The following is a 19,902-nucleotide window of genomic DNA, read 5'->3' on the forward strand; positions in this document are numbered from 1 at the left end:
TGCAGTTTGAAGGAACATTCGAACAGCAAAATTCCTGTAGCAACAGTGGTCTCTCCTGGCTTTCCATGCTTTTTATGACTTAGGTGCTGAAAATGGAACCAGTAGTTTCTGTGAGGTCTTTGGTTACATTTGGCATGGAAAAATGCTCCCATTTCTGAGGGAAGAACTTGGTGTCAGGCATCACTGATGGCCAGTTTAGTGAGAAAGGCAAGTTGAGTCCTTGGGTAAATTGCTGTACATCCTTATAAGAAATGCAGGGAAAGTATTGTAATGCTTTCTGTTTGTGCTGAAGGAAAGCTTTTCAGTCCTAAAATGCTACTTGTTTTCTTCCCCAAATGGGCCAGTATTACTATTTATAAGGAAAAGATCTTACACTCTGTGCTTTAGAAGATGGTTTTGCATCCCAGTGAAGTGCACCATGCCAGTCTGTGCTTCCACTCTCGGGATTTTTTTGACTGACATCTGTCCCTTACTGGAGGATTTCTGCTGCAGGGCTCCTCAGTGGTCAGTGATGTCTTGAGCTGACTAGAGTCTGTTCTTCCAGACACCATCCCTAAGCAGCCACAAGGGGCCCCACAAGGTGGCAACAGCAGTTTCCAGCTCTGGCTGTGGCCCGACGCCATTCCTTAGCATGGGCAGCGGTGGTAAGTTTTCATCCACCCAGAAAAAATGCTTGCAGCCTCTTTGGGAGTGATCAAGCATTTCTCTTTTATTGCATTGGCATCGTGGATGCTTTGTGCAGAATTACTGGCATATAACTGTCTCCTTTAGCCTGTGAAAGAAGCTGCTGTTGCTTTAGGATCTTTTAGATGGGAGTCAGGGCTGTCCAAGCACATTTCTTCTAGACATTGTCCAACACCTGCCTCAGTCCTAACTGCTTGCAAGTCCCAAACCCCACAAAATACAACACGATATGGATATAGTTCTAGGTAAATTGCATTCATAAGCAGTTTCCCCCAGTAAAAATTATTCTTACCTTAAATTCTATGTAATTTCGCAAGCAATAAATGGGAAAATAGTGACCCACATAGAATGAATTTTCAGTGGTTCCCTGTGACCACCAAGGTCATTCCGTGGATGAAGTTTTGTGAGATGTGTAGCATGTTGGTATGTCTAAGATATGATCAGAGGAACTAATTCATATGGATTTCATGAACTTGTGCAGCACCTTTTTGTTAAGGAAATGCCAGTGGTAGGTCATGACAGGTTCCTCATGCAGTGCAAATCCTGCTTTCTTTACATGACCTTGCTAGGAATAAAGGAAAAACAGTTGGAAAGAACCTTGTTCTTTTGGCCAAGGCAGTTTTAATTAGCACAATCACTTTTAGTGGTAATGTAGAAACTGCCATTATGAGATTTGTGTTAGAGTAGTTGGGGGTGATTGGTAATTATCTGCCCCGAACTTGTCAAGCACAGTGGTCTGTGCTGCCAGGTTTTGCAGGGGGAGGTCTGTAAGAGGTGGTTATGGACCATGACTGGTGCAGCGTCGTCTGTGAGCTGCTATTGGCTGAAAGGTGTCAGTGGGTGAGGGAGGAAAATACCAGCTTGGTCTTTGCCCCAAGCCATGTGGGTGTGATCTGTACATCTCTCCTGGGACTCTGCAGCAATTTCTCAGCATTGTTCCATCCTCTGGATAGCTCCCAAAACTGCCGCTGAATAAGGTATTACTTCTGATACGTGCAATGCAATATAAACTTTCAGAAAAAAATAAACGAGGAAACTTTAATAATAGCATAATTAATAATAAAAGCAGAGCAACAATGCTTCTGACTAAGACCTATTGTGTATCAGTAGAAAGTGCTTGTCAAGCACTGATTTATTTTTCTTTTAAAGTCTCAGCCAACTTAATTTGACTATTTGAGATTCTTCTGCCATCTTCTTCATTACTCTTTATATGATGCAGATAGCAGTGGGGCAGCAGTGTGCTGCACAGGACAGTGCTCTTAGTATTTTTTATACCACCTGCTTGTGACAGCTGAGGCTGAGACAAGTCAATGTTTCACTTCTCCGGTATTTCATCAGCTCTGAATTTGCAGTAGGGTGAAAAACGCCACACTGGTGTGGAACTGACTTCTGCTTCCTCTCATGCTGTTAGGGAATAGGGAAAGGATTACTGTCTGCAAATGAGTTTTGTACTTAAACAAATGTTGTTTTGGCTTCTGTGTTCCTATGGATCTCTGAACTCCATTCAACATTTCATAGGGTTCCTATGTAGCTTTAGATTCTCTCTAGGATAACTTGATCAGGCTAAATTAATTAGAAGGAGAAGAGAAACTGGCTACTAGGGCATGTCAAGCTCTAAGAGAAAATGTACAAGATTCAGTTAAGTAGAAGCTTGGTAAATTCATAATGCAGTTAAGTTTCTTGACAGCAAATAAGTAATTCAAGCTTAGGCTTCAGTAGAGCTATTAAACCTACAGACTGAAGGGCAGCTGCATTAGCAAGAGATGGTCTAATCCAAATAAGAACTCAAGTGGCAGGACCTGAAAAATCTGGCTTAGGTGGTAGATCAGGTTGGATATTGTTTTTGTCCCTGACCCTACAGGTACTACTGTTTCACTTATCTAAGCCTTCAACGCTAGCTTTGACTATTGTACTCCCTGTGCCTGTAGTCGATATAACTGTGAACCCTCTGCACATAAAGTTTGTACCCCTTAAATACATACTGAAATCTCGGAGTTTCAGTCTTTGTTTTGATGCACTTTTTGTCTTTAAAATTTTTAAAAATATTTTTCTCATATCTCATTTCATAACCTATTTGTCAGAGAAAGGCAATTGGCTTTCTTTTTTGTCAGGTGAAATACCCCAATTTTTTCTTGTGTGCCTCTGAAAATAATTTAGATATAAGAATCCATTTCCCCTCAAACCTGAAGACTGAGCATCATTTTCAGCATCATTCTACACTCAGGGTACTGCCTTTTCCTCCCCCTACTCCATTAAAACTAAATTGTGTGTATCTCCTTAAGGGCCTGTGAAACAGAAACAAAATAGGTCATAACCTTGCCAAGGTGGCAGACTACAATTTTTTGATTAAACAGGATGATTAGTATATATTGCCTAGCCTGAAAGTAATCCCTTGTTCATGCAGGTGTGCCCAATGTGAACAGTAATTGGCTTGGCTTTGCTCATGTTGTAATTGGGCCTCCAAGTTCACAATCACTGGTTAGTGAGCCATGGATCATCTGGACAACTTTGCCTTAGTAACTGCAAGGTTGGCATCTTCTAGCATGGCTGTTGAAAGTTCAGGTTGAAACTTTTGTCCATTAGCATGGTGATTTGTAGCTGGATGCACAGAGGTGGGTCTGTGTTGCAGTGCCAAACTGAGCCATTTTCCTGCCCTTGTCAGGAGTGTGGCAGCCTCCAGCCATGCCATGGACAGGAGCGAACAATATAAGGTCTGTCTGCTTTCTCCATTGTGCTTGTTAAGAAATGCCTTGGGATGGAGGAAGGGACAAATATATCTTAAATACTAATTCTTTATAGAAGGGTGTCCACTTAACATTCTCAAGCATAAGACCTCTCTTGAATTTTAGGAGCCTTAAGCCAGCTTGATTGTTCCTTCACACTGGCGATTCTGTGATGAGACTGTATTTGTGAGAGGAAGGTGTGATCTAAAATCTCTCTGTGTGGGTAAGAAGATAAGCCAAATCTCTCACTCAGCCCCAGTTCTCATGTGTTGGAACTGGCTGTTTCACCTTTTTGGACTTTGTAAATTTTCTCTGGCACAGTGAGCAGGAGAATGACTGAGCTTTCTGATATTTTTGGGAAACTGTAAATGGGAAGAGATCAGTTAAACAGTTTGAAATTCTAGGATAATGAATATTTAGCTTTTTTACTAGAAGAGGGGGGAATAGACCAGAGAACTCAAAATACTTGACAGCTTTAGCATGTATGCCTATGCAAGGGAAGAAGTGGACTATTTCCACAGGAGGTGGGAGAGGTGGTTTCAAGTTCCCATCTTTAAAAAAGGCATGTGTAGACCTGCATCTGGTTTTGTCACACCTCTCAGAATTTATCAGGCGGAAAAGACAAATGATAACATAATGAAGTAGGAGACCTTGAGCAGGGAAATGTTCATGGACTTGGTTCCAACTTCCCACATATTTTTAGACAACCCTCTCTGTTAAAATAGAGATTTCATCCTCCCCCAACCTTTAGCTCATGGAAGACAGTTAAGTTTCATCATACTGTAAGAAACTAGTAATTGTTAATGTGGATATATCAAGATCTTACAGTTTTCCAAGTACTGCTGCATTCCTTCTGCATTGAAAATGTGGCCTACTAAAACGCTAACAGATATGACACATTTTCTGTTAGTGAGGAAGTCACTGACATTGCTATTTTTTGCATGCCAGAAGGCTGTTCTAATACAATAAATTTAGTCCCCAGTATTAAAAACAGAACATGAAGGGTTAATGAGCATACAGGAGGCAGAGTGTAATGGGAGCTTACAGAAACTGCCCTCACCCAAAAATGCAGCATTTTCAGTCTTTAAAATACAGCATGAGGCATTTAATTGCATTTCTTTTATTTCAAATGCAGGATAATTCCCTGAGTAAGCAGTTTTTTACTTAAGTAAAACTTTTCCAGAACGTAATCATGTGGAACAAGTTCACGCAGCTGACAGTGAGCTGGAGATGACACATTCTTTGGCCCAGGGAAGTAGTGGTCTGGCAGGAACTCTTGGACTGTTCATTTCCAAAGCTTCACCCTGTACTGTCACCAGCCTCCTTCAGCACTGCTGTCTCCCCCACCTCTGCATCTCCTCTCTGACTGATCTCTGTGGTTTGAATTCCTCTTTGACTGTGCTGCCATGAAAGGGATTTTTCATACTTGGTCTTAAAAAGTAATCCATGACCTGAAAAAGCAAAAGGGGGAAAAAAACCCAAACCAATATCCTGAAATGACATGGCAACAGTGGTAAACAGAATACCTAATTTCTTATAAAGAATGGGTCCTCACAGACTGGAAACTGAATCCTGAGGCTTTGGAAGCAGGAAAAATAACATACAGAGAAGGAAGAGCAGTCTTTTAAAATGGTACCATAAACTTTTAGACAGCTATGTATGTCGATTTTAACACTTACCTACACCCCATAACGTAAAGATTAAAGTAATGAATATACATGGCAGATGAGAATGTTTGCTTGATGCCTGGTAAGGCTAGATACACTTACCTGGACAATCTGCTGTCTCCTTGAATGCTCTTTTCTTACAGCATCCTCGGCACATATTAAACACACATTTATTACCCTGGGTTGGGATAGTAGTATAAAGAAGCTTGTGTCAGTGAAAATGAAAATTATTACTGTTTACTATAATAAGTAGCAATACAGCTCTGCACTTTCAGATCTTCGGGAAAAAAAACATGTACTCAGCCTAATGAATATGACAGCATTGATGTCATATTGGGGGCTATCGACTGTTTGCACATAAAGAACAAAAAAACTCCAACCAACCAAAAAACAATCCACATTCAACTTGTGCAACCCCCATAGCCTGTTGGGCAGCCTGAGTTACCCACTACAAGCAGGCACAAACCATAAACCCTTTGCAACAAGCATGAGCACATTTGGTGCTCGTGAGCTTGCTCTAGTTCCCTGCAACGTGAAACACAGTGCCTGACATGTGCCACCATTTGCAGCTATGCCTAAAATATGTTACAACTAGAATTACTTCCCTACTTGCATCTTAAAATACACCTGTGTATTAATTAAAGTATAATGTATGATCCTTAGGGGACAGCAGCAGCTGAGTCTTGGCTAACTGATGATGTGGCTATACGAGCCTTGGTCTCTGGGGTGCTTTGCTCACACACATTTTAGAAAGAGGGGTGATGTTGAGCGTGGCTCCCTCCACCCCAGTTAAAAAATCCTACATGTTTAGGGAGGCTTTAGTTGAATTCCTTCTCCTTCTTCTTCTCCACACCCCCCCCACCCCATTTCATGACATAGCTCAGACATGCATAATCTAGGGGAAGAAAATAAATTACAGGCCTAGCTGGAAGATTTCAAGGGCTGCCTGCAACATTACAGTGATGCAAGAGCAAAACAAAAATAAGTCTAAGCCCTGCTGCAGACAATCCTGGTTTATGTACCAAGCAACACCTGGATTAGCTATGAAACAGGATGGCTTTGAAAGCAGCCCAGCCCAGTGCTCAATGTTTTCCCTATAATGAACACAGCAAAAAAACCCCCTATTTTCTTCAGTAGCTGCAGCTTCAAATCGAGCCCCAGCTGGCTTCCACTGCTGCACTGCAGTAACAGTGTTACAACAGGGAGCAACATCACATGCTTGTGTTGCAGGCTCCCCCACCCTCGAGGTGTAATGCTAATTTTTAAGCTGGAACACAAAATTACTTGCATCTTACACCCTGCTTTACAGGTATATTAGCAGCAATAAATACACTCTGCTCACACAGCTCAGCAACACCACCCTGTCAAGCAAACAGCTATGTTCCTCAAGGGAAAAAATAAACAAACAAAAGCAAAAGCAACCCTTTGCAAATATCCAGTATTTGAAATTTCAATACAGAACCTGTAAACCAGCTGCCTCATTTCACATTGCTAATAGTGAAAGCCAATGTTAATCTGCTGCAGAGGCAGAACAGAGGATGAGAAGGTGCTTATGCTTGTTTTGATAAAGGCAGAGATCCAAACACAACACAACACAAACCAGAGCTGCACATACTGCCTGACACTTACAACAGGCTGTACTGGGATGACAGTTAAAGTATTTTTATTAGTACATTAAGAACCACACCAGTTATTCAAATTTTCACTTTGCAGAAAAACTCCACTCACCACTAACCATAGTAAGAGGGGGTTTGTTTTTCATTTCACAGTAAAATACACATCATACATGTGTGGAAGTTTGGAGATTTGTTTCCAAGATATCTTGGGAAGTTCAATTAACTCACTCAACTGTCTTAACAATAAACACCCTCCGCAGCAGTAAGACTGCACTTTTTTTGGAAAGGAAGGCAAATTCTCTCAAAGAACCTATATATGTTAGCGATTTTTGTGCAGCACCTTCAACCTCAGAGATTGGTTACAGTTAATGGTTAAAAAGCTTTTGCCCAAGTATGGACTTTCCTCCCCACACACACACTTATCAGCAGGACTTGACATGCACCTGGCATGACTGGGCACTGGCAGGGACCCACCTCAGGATTTTGAATAACGGAATAGAATCATAGAATAGTTTGGGTTGGAAGGAGCCCTTAGAGGTCATCTACTTCAACCCCCTACAAAAAGAGCAGGGGCATTTTCAACTATATCAGGTTGCTCAGAGCCCTGTCCAACCTGACCTTGAATTTTTCCAGGAATGGGGCATCCACAACCTCTCTGGGCAACCCGGGCCACTGCCTCACTACAAAAAATGACTTCTCATCTAAGGTATATCTAGTCTGAATCTACTCTTTTACTTTAAACCCATCACCCCTTGTCCTACTGCAACAGGCCCTGCTGAAAAGTCCATCGCTGTCTTTAAATCCCCTTTAGGCACTGGAAGGGGCAGTGAGGCTCCCCAGAGCCTTCCCTTCTCCAGGATGAACACCTCCCACTCTCTCAGCCTGTCTCCGTGCCAGAGGGGCTCCATGCCCTGATCATCTTTGTAGCCTCCTCTGGGCCTGCCCTAACAGCTCCATGTTGGTCTCCGGCACCAAGGGCCCCAGAGCTGGATGCAGTATGCCAGGTGGGGGGTCTCACAAGAGCAGAGTAAAGGCACAGAATCCCCCCAACCCTTGACCTGCTGCCCACGCTGCTTTTGATGCAGCCTAAAACACAGGTGGTTTCCGGGCTGTGAGTGCACATTGCTGAGTCATGACCAGCCTCTCATTCACCAGCATGCCAAAGTCCTTCTGGGCAGAGCTGCTCTCCATCTGTTCATCCCCCAGGCTGGATTTGATACCCAGACTGCCCTGACCCAAGTGCAGAATCTTGCGCTTGGCCTTGTTAAACCTCAGAGGTTCCCACAGGCCACTGCTTGAGCTTGTCCAGGTCCCTCTGGATGGCCCACTCCACTCAGCTTGGTGTCATATGCAAATATGCTGAGGGCACTCTTGATCCCACTGTCCACATCATTGATGGAGACACTGAACAGTGCTGGTCCCAATACAAACTCCTGAGGGACACCACTTGTCACTTATCTTCATCCAGACATTGCACGATTGACCCCTGCGTGGTCATTTAAATTCCATTTAACGGAAATGCTTTTATGGACACTTACCTTAGGGTTTCCACACTGATCACATTTTGCATATTTGGCTGAGAGAGAGAGAGAAAGCTGCTTTCAGCAATGGTATTTTTATGTGGAAGAAGTTAAAAAAAAAAAAATCAGGACCAGACCAAAGCCTGGTGCTTTTCTAGCCAGAGAGTCTTTTTGAAATAAAAATACAGTACCTCAAATAACAATCCTAAGGTAAAGATACTTTGAATTTTTAAGTGCCTCTAAGATAAATCCAAACATAGAGAATTTTAATCCTTGAGTCAAGCATAAAACAGGAGGACATCAGCTTGAAATTCATACAAAATTTCCATTTCAAATGCTAGTGACAGCTGCAATTCAGTTTGTAAACAATTTTAATCTTTAAAAGATGCTTAGAGAGAATCAGTGACCTACTACTTTGATCCTTGTTTCCTTTACTAGTGAACATTATTTGAACCACATTGCCTGCTATTGAAATTTCCCAACAATTCCCCCTCTTTTTCAAGAATTTTCTACAAATACACAAGCAAGGAAAATTCTTAGTAGCAGTTTATGTCAAAGGTGGTATCAGCAACTCTCCATACATTTATGTCAATAAATGGAACTTACGTTTTAAAGATGGATCAAAGCTTTTATTTGGATTTCTTAACTTCTTTTTTTGTTTATTCTTGGACAGAAGCTCAGAATTTCCATCTTCCTCTTCTTCCAGAGCACGTTTTCCTCTCACACCTTTCTCAGTTCCACTGTCTCCATTCTCCCTGCATCTCTCCTTTGGCCTGAAACAGTGACTTTCATTGTAAGGTGGCTGGAGGGAAGAAGTAGCTGTTCCCTGACCATTATTTTGGTTTACAGAAATCTGGGTAAACCATAAACCTTTCTGTCATGGCTACAAGGAAGTGTCATTGCCCTTAGAAGTGGGATAGAAAAAACTAACTTTTTTGGTTAACGCTGGCAGTTAACAGCAGACACACTATCAGATATATCAGTTGGAAAGCCAATTAAAGTTGGCCAGTGTAATTAGGCACCTCTTATTCCTAGGTTTTACTTAAGCATTTTTTAAAGTATTTACTTAAGTATTAATCTTGACACACTTGTTCTCTTCTTCAGCCCAATTTTCAGCAGAAGGGGAATAAGCTATCTGAAAAACTTGTCCATACATTACAAGCATTCTTTATAGAACACAAATTAGTTCTCATCTTTGCTACCATAGCAGTTACCAGCAACATTCATGTTGCATGTAACAATAAAGCACTGTCAGGTAGCATATTCAGTGCACATCAGGTTCTTGTTCTGAGCTGCAGTGGGATTCCTGATTTTTACTTTCCAGAGAGAGAGAAATTTGAGGAGGATCCAAAGGAGAAGATGCAAACAGTGAGCAACATCCCCACAAACAACGCAATAACTAGGAAAAAACCAAACTAGAACAAAAATAATCCAAAGTCTTAACTTTTTTTTTTTTTTTTTTTTTTAATGAATGTAAGCTCCTAGAACAGAATCAATGTCTGATACTGATGGTATGGGTGGGAAAGGCCTATGCGTACCTGTAAGTATCAAAATAGGTAACTCACCCTGGCCTGATGTATGGCTGACAGATCCAGTGGAAAAAAGGCAATCCTTCTTTTGGCTTTTCTCCTTCTTTCTGATTAGCTATTTCTTCCTGCAGCATAGAGTTACAGTCAGTTTTCCTGGAGTTGTCAGGAAATACACTAAACAACACTTCAAACTCCAGGAAATCACAAACTGAAATTTAAGCTAACAATTACTGGCAGTTACATACAGGCAAAAAAACCATCTACTAAGACAGATGAACTGAAGCACATTTGTAACTCCTAAATCAACTTTATCCCATGTAAAGTTGTCCAGGCTTAAAGGGGATGCTACTGCAGTAAGCTACCAATATCAAGGTTAGTAAGGCACAAAGCGGCAGAGAAGTGATTAATGGATGTCAACTGCATGACATACTTGGTACATTCCCACCAAGTGCAGGCAGTGCTGTTCTGGGAAATTAGGGCCTATCTTGGTACCTGGCATCGCAGTTTCAGCTCCCTGTTGACATCTACAATACCCTCTAGAGTCTTCACTTTTGCTAATTCTTCACGCAGCTGCTGGTGAACTTGAAGCCTGAGGCAAATCCCAAACATCAAGTTATATTCAGACTGAGATCAACTAAAAATAACTTTATAAAAGCATTTTATACACTTTCCCCAATGCATTTGCCTTTGGTAGAAGCTTATATTCTTCCTTGTAAGTCCAGAGAAAAGCACACATATCTCTCTTCTAGATAAATACTTGGCAGACAACCAAGGTACTTTGACATAAGCTAACACGAATGTACATTGCATCAGCTGCCTCTCAGTAACTGCCCACAGCTATGCTCTTATTCCACAATATATGCAACAGCGCTTTGCCTCACAATGAACAAGAAGATAGTTAACTTGTGTTTGCCATGAAGCGTGTGTATGCATATGGGCAATTTCCACATGGCCACTGGTGTGCTGTGAGCTCATGCCCTGGCTGATCTTGTGGCAACTCGTTCATTCCCCATGCGCCGTTTCCCAGATATGAAGTGAAGGGTAAAGGCCTCGGCCCACACCCTCTCCAGCCAGGTCCAGGAAAGAAAACCTTGCAGCATACTCATTCTGGCCAAACAAATCCTTGTCTAGAAAACTCAGACACTTACTAAGCAGAATGAGCCCTGAAAACATTAGGAGTTCTATGGAGATACTCACGTGTGATGCCAGAGCTTGAAGAGATGAGCCCTAACATAAGACAATGGACAAGGGTACTTCCTCACTATCTCCAGATACTCCTCAGCCATCTCCCACACCAATGGGTTCCGGCCCTCAAACAAAGCTGGGTTATGAAGATTACCTTCTAGGGAACAAAAAGAAATACTCAAACTTTCATTTCAGGATTGAAAAAAAGGCCAAAATCTCTGCTCTGCAGTTTGATAATCTCTTTTGTGATTCTGCAGCCACAGACACATCACCCACATACTCACAAGAGGAACACAGGGTCCTTGAAAGTCTAGCCTGACCTCAGGATACCGTATTTCAGTATACAACTCCTAATTGCGCCAAACAGCTCATACCTAATTACAGTTTCTAGAAAGGCATGTAACCTTGACACAAAGACAGTAGACCAATTAGTAAAGAGAGAAATCACTGCTTTTGTTGCCCAGTGGTTAAATACTAATATGACAGGTGTCTTGCCTTATGCCTGTACTGATATTTGTCTGGCCTAAGTTCACAGATACAGCTTCTCACTGTTCTTTTCTCTACTGGCTTCACAAGCCTTTTGTTAACCAGTATTTTCTAAAACCAAGATTCTACAACCCCTCTTTAACTGTGTGAGTGATTAGAAGCTCTTTCTGATGCCTATCCTAGTTCTTCCTCTAGGAAGTTATGTCAATTCTTTCTTGTCCCAACCCAACACGAACCACCTGCAGGAATATTAATCTGCAGATGCACTTAGTTCATCGAGAACTATTCAAAAACTGTTCCACTGATTAACCGATGCCACAAAAATATTCCAGAACAACAGGAGCCCCATATGCCTTTGTCAAGTAATTAGATTTGAGCTGTCTAGTCAATGGTACTGCAAGTCCAACATAACAATTCTTACAAATTTTAAGTGATTCCTGGTCCTGGTATGAGATGGCCAGTTTAAGAGGAGGGAGAATGTCCACTCAGCTGTCAAGCACAGCTGTTCACCAAGTCAATCTGATATAAATTTTTAATAAACATATATGGGGCTGCTAAGAGAAAAAGAAACAATTTGTAGTCCCATCTGTTATGAGTAAAAGTTCATTTTCTTTACCTGCACTCATGACGCCATGTACTCCTGTCTTACGGATACATTCTTCCACATCTCTGAGACACTGGATGTTTCCATTTGCAAATACAGGGATGTTTACAGCTTTTCTATACCAGCGAATAAAACAGATGCATAAAATTGAGAATTAGAGTCAACCCAGAAATTCTCCTCCTGTCACACAAATTTGTTTGCTCTTCAATGCCACTGTACACTCTGCTTCAAATCCAAAGTGTTAGCAGGAATCCACTAAGACTGGTACTGCTCACTAACCTTACAGCTTGAATGTGCTCCCAAGATGCCACACCAGCAAGTGGTCCTTTCTGTTCTTTAGTACGGCCATGCACAGTCAGCAGCTGAAACACAAAATTACATTTACTTTCCACGTGTATGAACTACTGGAATAAATCCATGGACAAAAACTTTCATTCACCCCCTACGCTGCCACTGAGTTCCTGCTGCTATTTCAACAGTGCACAGAGTTTAGCAACACAGAAAGATGTCAGCAGTTTACCTACTGTGGCATGGTCTTAGGCTCCTTTCATCTTGCTACTCCATGGCATGATATGATTGTATCACGGGAGAACCTACAGATTTCCTTTTGCACTGGATTCCATTTGTGATTTGCTTTAGAACTTGTGATATATTGATCTAGCTTTCTCCTCAGTAGAAGGTCCAAATACTGTCAATACTGTCTCTAACTACATACCATCTCTTCCAATTTAACTGGAGTTAAATCCTAGAAGGCTGCCTATTTCTTGTAGTGATACCTTTCGATACCCTTTTTTTCCTACAGTACTGTGGATTTCATGCATTCACACTGCCTCCTGCAGCACTATGTGAAGATTGAGATGCTCAACCACAGTGAAGGACGCTGCACAGTGCAGTGATTACAAGAGACTCTGATGTCATCATGTCTTCTGTACCACACTACTGACCTGTGGCCTAGGACTGCAAACACACAGAATCTGTCTGCGTCCTGCTTGCTCTGTCTGCAAAATAATGCAGCCTATTCATCTCCACAGTATACCAAGAACTGGTCATCAGATACTTTAAACAAAGATACGTGGCCAATGCAAGAGTAGAGGGAGCAGCTGCCTTCTTACCTGGCAGCCAGCTTTCTCCAGCATCTGTGCATACTTCACTGTCTTGTCAATGTCTGGGAAAACGCGGATTTTGCATGTGATGGGAACAGAGAGCTTCTCATTAGCCAGTAAAACTGAGAAAGATTGAAAAGACAGGTAAGTGGGCTGCACAATGCTATGAAAAGTGTCTGCTCTCCTCAAGATCTGATACTGGGTGTGGTATGGAAAAAGCCTGAGAAGCTAATGCTATGCAGTTCTCCCAGCTTAAAAAATCAGCAGTGTCCTCTGCAATCCTTATTGCATAGTTTAATCACATAACAATAACACAAACATGAAGCACAAAATCTGCATCCCAACAAGGTGCCATAAAATAGTCACCCATTTAATAGCCGTAACATTTCCACTGCATCAAGCCTTCACTTTCAAAGACGACCCCCTCACAATTTAATTATTGATACAAGTTCATTATCATCACAGGCTATTGTACTCCTCCAACATTAACATTTGCTTGTCTACCTTTCCTACAAAAAGTGCTTCACTTCTTTGCAAATTATCACCCAAATAATCATAAGTAGAGTCTTATCCATGGCACACAGAGGCTTATCAAGTGAGGTAGGCTGTGGATGCAATCAAGTAGTAAATGTAGGTTATAGAGTCAGGGTGAAATCTAGAACAACATGTTAAACTCCCAGTCTTACACAGTTCATGGAATCACAAAAATACTAAAAAGAGAACTAACAAAGAGAGCCAACAGGAAAACACTGAGTAATGGTGTGACTGAAATTCTCTTCTCTTCCAGAGCTTGGACGTACAATGTAGGAAGGTCTTCTAATCCAAATCCTACGAGCTCTAATGATAGGTACTTCCTATCACCCTTTCAAAGGAGCAAGCAAGGTGTATACAGTTGCGAGCAGAAAAGAGTGTTCCACCATTTTAAAGGCGGCGGGGGAAAGAAGTAGGAAGAGGACAGCCTAAGACAGCTCTCTTACTAGACAGCCTGGGTTCTCACCCAACTTGATGATCTGGGTTCTCTTCATACCTTGAGGCTGTTCTGATTTGCATATTTCTCAACAGTCACATTACATGCTGGGCAAGGAAGCACTGTCTATCTTCCAGGCTCTCAGCAGTGTCTTTGTGCCAAACATCACTCAAAATTCCCCAGACTACCAGGGATGCAAACAGAAATAAGACTCTCTATCTGCATGGTTCCAGCACTTGCTTTGAAGTGGGGTGAAGGCACATTCTCAGTTCTACAAAATGACCAAAACCTTGCTTTGTATATCAGTTCCAAATGTACTTCTTAAAAAAATACGATACTGTTCACAACAGCTATGGATAGCCTGAAAACAACCTAAACAATTAGGAGAAGAAAGGCATAATTTGCTATGCTGTGGACAGAAAGAATACATGGAGTTGATCAGAAAGGGGCAACTGTGAGGGGCAACTGTGGCTTCAAGCAGAAACATGACTCTTGGCACCTGAGAACTTCAAAGTTAAAAAGTAAGGCACTGGGACTTCTACTGTTTCTAGCGTTGGAGAGCCACTAAGCTATCATATGAGACTGGAACTTAGTTGACTCTCTTTCACCTGCAGTCTGTTTCAGGTACGAAAGTCTTTTAGCAGATCTGGTATGAGTTTGGTATCCCCAGTGGGATACCACCAAGTATCTTGACGGTGCCACTGGAATACCTTAAGAAATTAAAAAAAAAAAGGAAAAAAAAAAAAAAGAATGCAACCACCCCTTCAAAACCCAAGCACAACTCTGCCCAAAGAAACATGATGCACCTCCTTTTCCCCAAAATCCCTAACCTCCTCTCAATAATTAGTTCATCCTATTCCCTCTCTAAATACTTACTCATTCTCTGAAGAAGATCCCACTCCTCTTGCAGAAATGCTCCATAGTGACCTATGATAAAATAGCATATGACAGACTTGTGCAGAAGAGTAAGATCCTGAAGCACAGTTTTCATAAACACTCAGAAAGAAAGATCCAGACACTCATACGCCTCACTGGTAGAAATAGAGTTGCTCTGTCCTGCCCCAACTGGAAGAGTCGGATCATTCTGTTCACCCTAGATTTACAGGACAGACAAGGACAAGAAATCCCCATGCCCTACTTTCACTGGTACTCCCAAAGGCTGATATGTTGACACTGGCAGCTCAAAGTCCAACTTCTAAGGGTTTATACCAGATATTTAATAAATCCCATTAGGATAAAAGATGATCAGACTGAAAGATCTATTTGCACCACTGATCATTTCCTATTAGTCTTTGAAAGATATTTTAGAAGAACAATGGGCAGTTACTGAACAAATCTTTTCTCAACACCTTAACCGATACAAACTTTTCAAACACTGGTTCTGGTTTTCAAACATGCGGTATCTAAGGAATTCAGCAGGTGTCATCCTCTTCTACACTATTGTGAAAAAACTCTGTGCAAGAACCAGGGAAATAGGAGATCCTAAGTGTCTGAATGATGTAATTTTAAGTGCAGTTTTTCAGAAACAGGCTGTTTGAGCAACTGAAATCAGAAAGAAAATCAAGCTCTTACTAAAGATACTGTTTCTGAAGGATATTCTAGACACAGGAGCTGTCACTTAAGAGAAATTTGAATTAATTATACCTAATTTTTGGTTTAGGTACTACAAAGCGTTACCTGCTACCCTATTGGGTGTAACTGACTTCAGCAGTACTGCAGCCCCACCCCAAGGCTTGGTTTGGGCCTCTTGATATTTTACTGCCAACATTCACATTTGAAACACCATTTGCCATTTCTCTGCTTATCCAGGGTTCAGATTTGCACGTACCTCTCTTTGCAATCATCTGGGGGCAACCCAAATTTAGGTCTATGGCATCACAGTAATCCTGAGCCAACAGTGCTGCTTGGACAAACACTTCAGGATCATTGGCACAGAACTGTGAAAACCAAAGAGAAGTGGAATAATCAGGCAATAGCTTTCTTCAAATACTGACAGCATGTTATGATGTAGTTATGAAGCAGCTACCTGCTACAAAAAACAGGCAAATATGCACAGTTAATAATACCAAACACTATTTCTCAAAATGAAGAAAGGAAGCCATGTGATGTAATCCTTTTGGACTTCAGTAAAGCATTTGATACTGTTTCTCACAGGATCGTTCTGGACAAAATGTCCAGGCCACAGCTGGATAAACACATAGTGTGATGGGTGAACAACTGGCTCATGAGTGAAGGGCAGAGGGTTATAGGGACTGGGATGACATTAGGCTGGTGACCGGTCATGACTAGGTTCCGCAGGGCTCCATCTTAGGCCCAGAGCTCTTTAACAGCTTCATAAATGACTTGTAGCCTTGCTGAGGATACTAAATTGGGAGGAGCTGTAAACTCCCTGGAAGGCACAGAGGCCCTGCAGAGACCCTGACAATCAGAGCGCTAGGCAATCACCAACCATATGAAGTTTAATAAAGACAAGCAGCATATTTTAAACCCGGGACAGGGTGACTCTGTATGTACGGACAGACTGGGGAACAAGAGGCTGGAGAACAGCACTGCAGAAAGGGACCTGGGGGTCCTGGTTGACCGCAAGTTGAATATGCTCAGTCAGCAGTGCCCTGGCAGCCAGGAGAGCCAGCTGTGTCCCGGGGGCATGAGGTCCAGCATCACCAGCTGGGCCAGAGAAGGGATTGTCCCACTCTGCTCTGCACTGGGGCTGCATCACCTCAAGTCCTGGGGACAGTCTGGGACACCACAATATAAGATCCAAAGCTATTAAAGAGTGTCCAAAGGAGCCTACAAAGATGGTGAAGGGTCTGGAGGGGCCATCTGAGGAGTGGCTGAGGTCACTTGGCATGTTCAGCCTAGAGAAGAGGAGATGGAGTTATAGACATAGAAGTCTATAACTTCCTCACAAGGGGCAGCAGAGGGACAGCTCCGATCTCTGCTCTCTGTGACCAGTGACAGGACCTGAGGGAACCTCTGGGGCTGTGTCAGGGGAGGTGTTGGCTAGATATCAGGAAAAGTTTCTTCCCTGAGGGTGGTCAGGCACTGAAACAGGCTCTCCACGGCAGTGATCATGGCCCTAAACCTGCCAGAGCTCAAGGTGCATTTGGACAACACTGGTGGGATTCTGGTGGCTGTTCTGTGCAGGAGCTGGACTCTGTGAATCCCTTACAACTGAGGATATTCTATGATTCTATGAAAAAAAAAAAAACCAAACAAAATCTGTGACACTTACCAGCTAAAGATCCTCAATCTTCAAATGATAAAATGAGAAAGATGAGCCTTCAAGAGGCAAAGAAATATCAGATGAATATTTTACATGTGATACCCAAGAATAACTGGAAACAACTCTCAAAATCCTCTTCAGAACAAACAGCTGTAGAATTTCAATAGGGAAAGGTGGTGCTTAAGGAAAGAGTTACCCATAATGTCACTGGGTCTGGAGACAGCTCAATATTTTTAGATACCAATAAGCACCACTGCCTCTAAAATGAATTCCCATTAGCATGGAATGTGAAAGAGACACATGGGCTATAGTAAAATGCTCAGTCTAAATGGAATGTAATTAATATTACATTTAAAGCACAGTCTAAAAAGAAAATTAATAAAATAAGTTGATTTGAAGCTTCTTTTTTGAAGAGGACAGTCTGTTCTTCTCATTTATGCTTTTAAACAGATTTTCTAAAACTCATTTTGAACAAAAACCAATGACATCACATCTTTACATAAACTTGAAACAAAATTTAAACTCTTTAATACTTCTGAGCAGAAGGTGTTACTTAAACCCTAAAGCCCTCCATAAATTATGACCGACACCAACTAATATTTGCTTTCTCTAAGATGACTGAAACTATGGAAAGCTTCCAACCATGCCATGAGAGATGTTAGTGCAGTAAACAAATCTTCAAAGCAGGCTAAGCTCAGATGTACCTCTGCCTAATCTAATTGTGAAACTCTGTGACCAAATCTGTAAGGACTGCTGCACAAGATCAATCCAAAGATTAGTTAGTTCTGTACTTTATGTCCAATAGTGGCCTGTGGGAAGAAGGGCAACACAGCAAGCTCACAGCAACTGATCCTCTTCAGGTAATGTCACCCACGACACACAGCTTACTGAGCTGAAGATCTGTGACATAGCTTTCTATGATTACTTGAATTTCTGCCACTTGTATTTTTCTGTGTCAAAAGAAACTACCTCCTCCAGAAGAATGTACAAGATGCTGAGATTAGCTCAGTTGGTTAGAGCATGGTGCTAAAGTTATGAGTTCTATCCCTGTATAGGCAACTCACTTAAGAGTTGGACTTGATGTACCTTGTGGGTCCCTTCCAACTCAGAATATTCTGTGATTCTGTGAAAGCTGTACTGAGACAGATCAAAGGTCAGCACCAAGATGTCTAGGGAACAGCAGACGCTTAAAGACTTTGGAAGCAGAAGGTGTGTTTGTTGCACCTAAAGACCCTCAAATGTTTTCCTTCATTCGCTTTCTAAACTCACGTAATCTTCCAGAATCCAGTATATCCCACAGTAGTGAATTCTGCAGTTTATAACTACCACTACGCTTCCTTGTTTCCCATTCATCATCTTCAAGCCAGTAATACTTCCACAGGCTTCTCTTATCTCTCCCCTCAGTCAAGGGAGACACTTCTTTTCCAGGGTAAAGAGTCCTCATCCATTTAACTGATCCACATGTGGAAATCAGTAATTCCTTTGCTCATGACAGCTGTCTTTCCCAGCATTATTCTTCAGCTCCACAAGCCACTTCCCTCTTTGGGATAGAGTGAAGTACCCAAACATCACAAAGTAGTCCAGAAGCAGAAGCAACACATGCTTTGAAGTCTGTCCTATGTTCCTTGCATCCTTCCTCTATAGCTAAACACTGAGCTCAGGGTTTCAGAGAACTACTCAAAAAGCTGTGATCCTCGTTGAGTGGTACCAGATCTGGGACACACCCTGACTCTACAAGACCAACTGTAATCTGTCTCTAAAGATGAGGTGCAGGGGACTGAAACCCTGTGAGAAGTCCAGTGCTCCAGGCCCCTGTGGTTACGACAGCAAATCCTATGCTAAATATGGGACAAACAGAAAAACACACATCTTTGTGAGCTAAGTACTGTCAGCGGTATTTAGATGAAGAAAATGAGATTTCAGTCATCCTATATAACCACGTTAAAATGTGGACGAGACTGACTACCTTCAACTCATGCACATTTGGAAAACGCCTGGATTTGTTAGCACGAGTGGGGTGGATGGCCCGGGTGCGTTTGGCAATGCTGACTTGCGTCCTCAGCATTACCCAAGAACGGCACCGCACGGTGAGCGCAGCGAAGCTCCTCCCGGCGGCAGCCGCCGCTCCTGGCGATGGGGCTGGCAGGGCGAGCCGGGGCGGGGGCCGCGCTCACCTGCACGATGAGCGGGCGGTCCTCGGGACAGGCCTCGCCATAGAGATTCTCGCGGCGGTAGTTGGCGTCCCTGAGGAAGACCTGGGCGTGCAGCATCGGTGTGTAGCAGAGCTGGGCGCCGTGGCGGCGGCTCAGCAGCCTCCAGGCCAGCTCGCTCTGGTCCACCATGGGCGCCACCACGTAGTGGGCGCTCCGCAGCGTCTCCCTCCAGAAGGCTTCCCCGCGCAGCTTCGGCATCTCCCGCCTGCTCACCCGTGCAGCGTTGCGGCAGCTCCCGCCCCGCGCCGCCGCACCGGGGCTCGCGGGCTTCCGCTGGGCCCGTGCCGGGCACCGGCGCAGCCGGACGGTGCCACCGCCATCTCGCTCCGGCCGGCTCAGCGGTGCAGCCGCGCGCCGTCCCCTCCAGAAACGCCGGCTC

General features: G+C 42.8%; 1 protein-coding gene and 1 long non-coding RNA gene across 3 annotated transcripts; one reads left to right on the forward strand and one right to left on the reverse strand.

Moving 5' to 3' along the window:
• Positions 1-4,497: 4,497 nt before the first annotated feature.
• DUS1L (dihydrouridine synthase 1 like) lies at positions 4,498-19,839 on the reverse strand. Of its 2 annotated transcripts, none has more exons than XM_042025687.1 (13): positions 19,485-19,839; positions 15,913-16,021; positions 14,961-15,011; positions 13,127-13,179; positions 12,294-12,376; positions 12,027-12,130; positions 10,937-11,081; positions 10,232-10,328; positions 9,776-9,864; positions 8,817-8,983; positions 8,229-8,266; positions 5,177-5,252; positions 4,498-4,858 (listed from the first exon to the last, which is right to left on the reverse strand). In XM_042025687.1, the coding sequence occupies exons 1-13, from the start codon at positions 19,719-19,721 to the stop codon at positions 4,707-4,709; spliced, it is 1,401 nt and encodes a 466-aa protein (XP_041881621.1). In that variant the 5' UTR covers positions 19,722-19,839; the 3' UTR covers positions 4,498-4,706. The 2 variants fall into 2 exon arrangements, with proteins under 2 accessions (XP_041881621.1, XP_041881620.1); XM_042025686.1 differs by having other exon boundaries at positions 13,127-13,239.
• On the forward strand, positions 13,178-14,859 carry LOC121663448. Its single transcript, XR_006015633.1, has 2 exons — positions 13,178-13,261; positions 13,905-14,859. It is a non-coding gene; the product is annotated as an uncharacterized LOC121663448 (long non-coding RNA).
• Positions 19,840-19,902: the final 63 nt, after the last annotated feature.

The sequence above is a fragment of the Corvus kubaryi genome, unplaced genomic scaffold (assembly GCF_017639235.1).
Source record: "Corvus kubaryi isolate FWS band 111438036 unplaced genomic scaffold, C.kubaryi_AGA036_p1.0 37272, whole genome shotgun sequence".
Taxonomy (NCBI): Eukaryota; Metazoa; Chordata; class Aves; order Passeriformes; family Corvidae; genus Corvus; species Corvus kubaryi.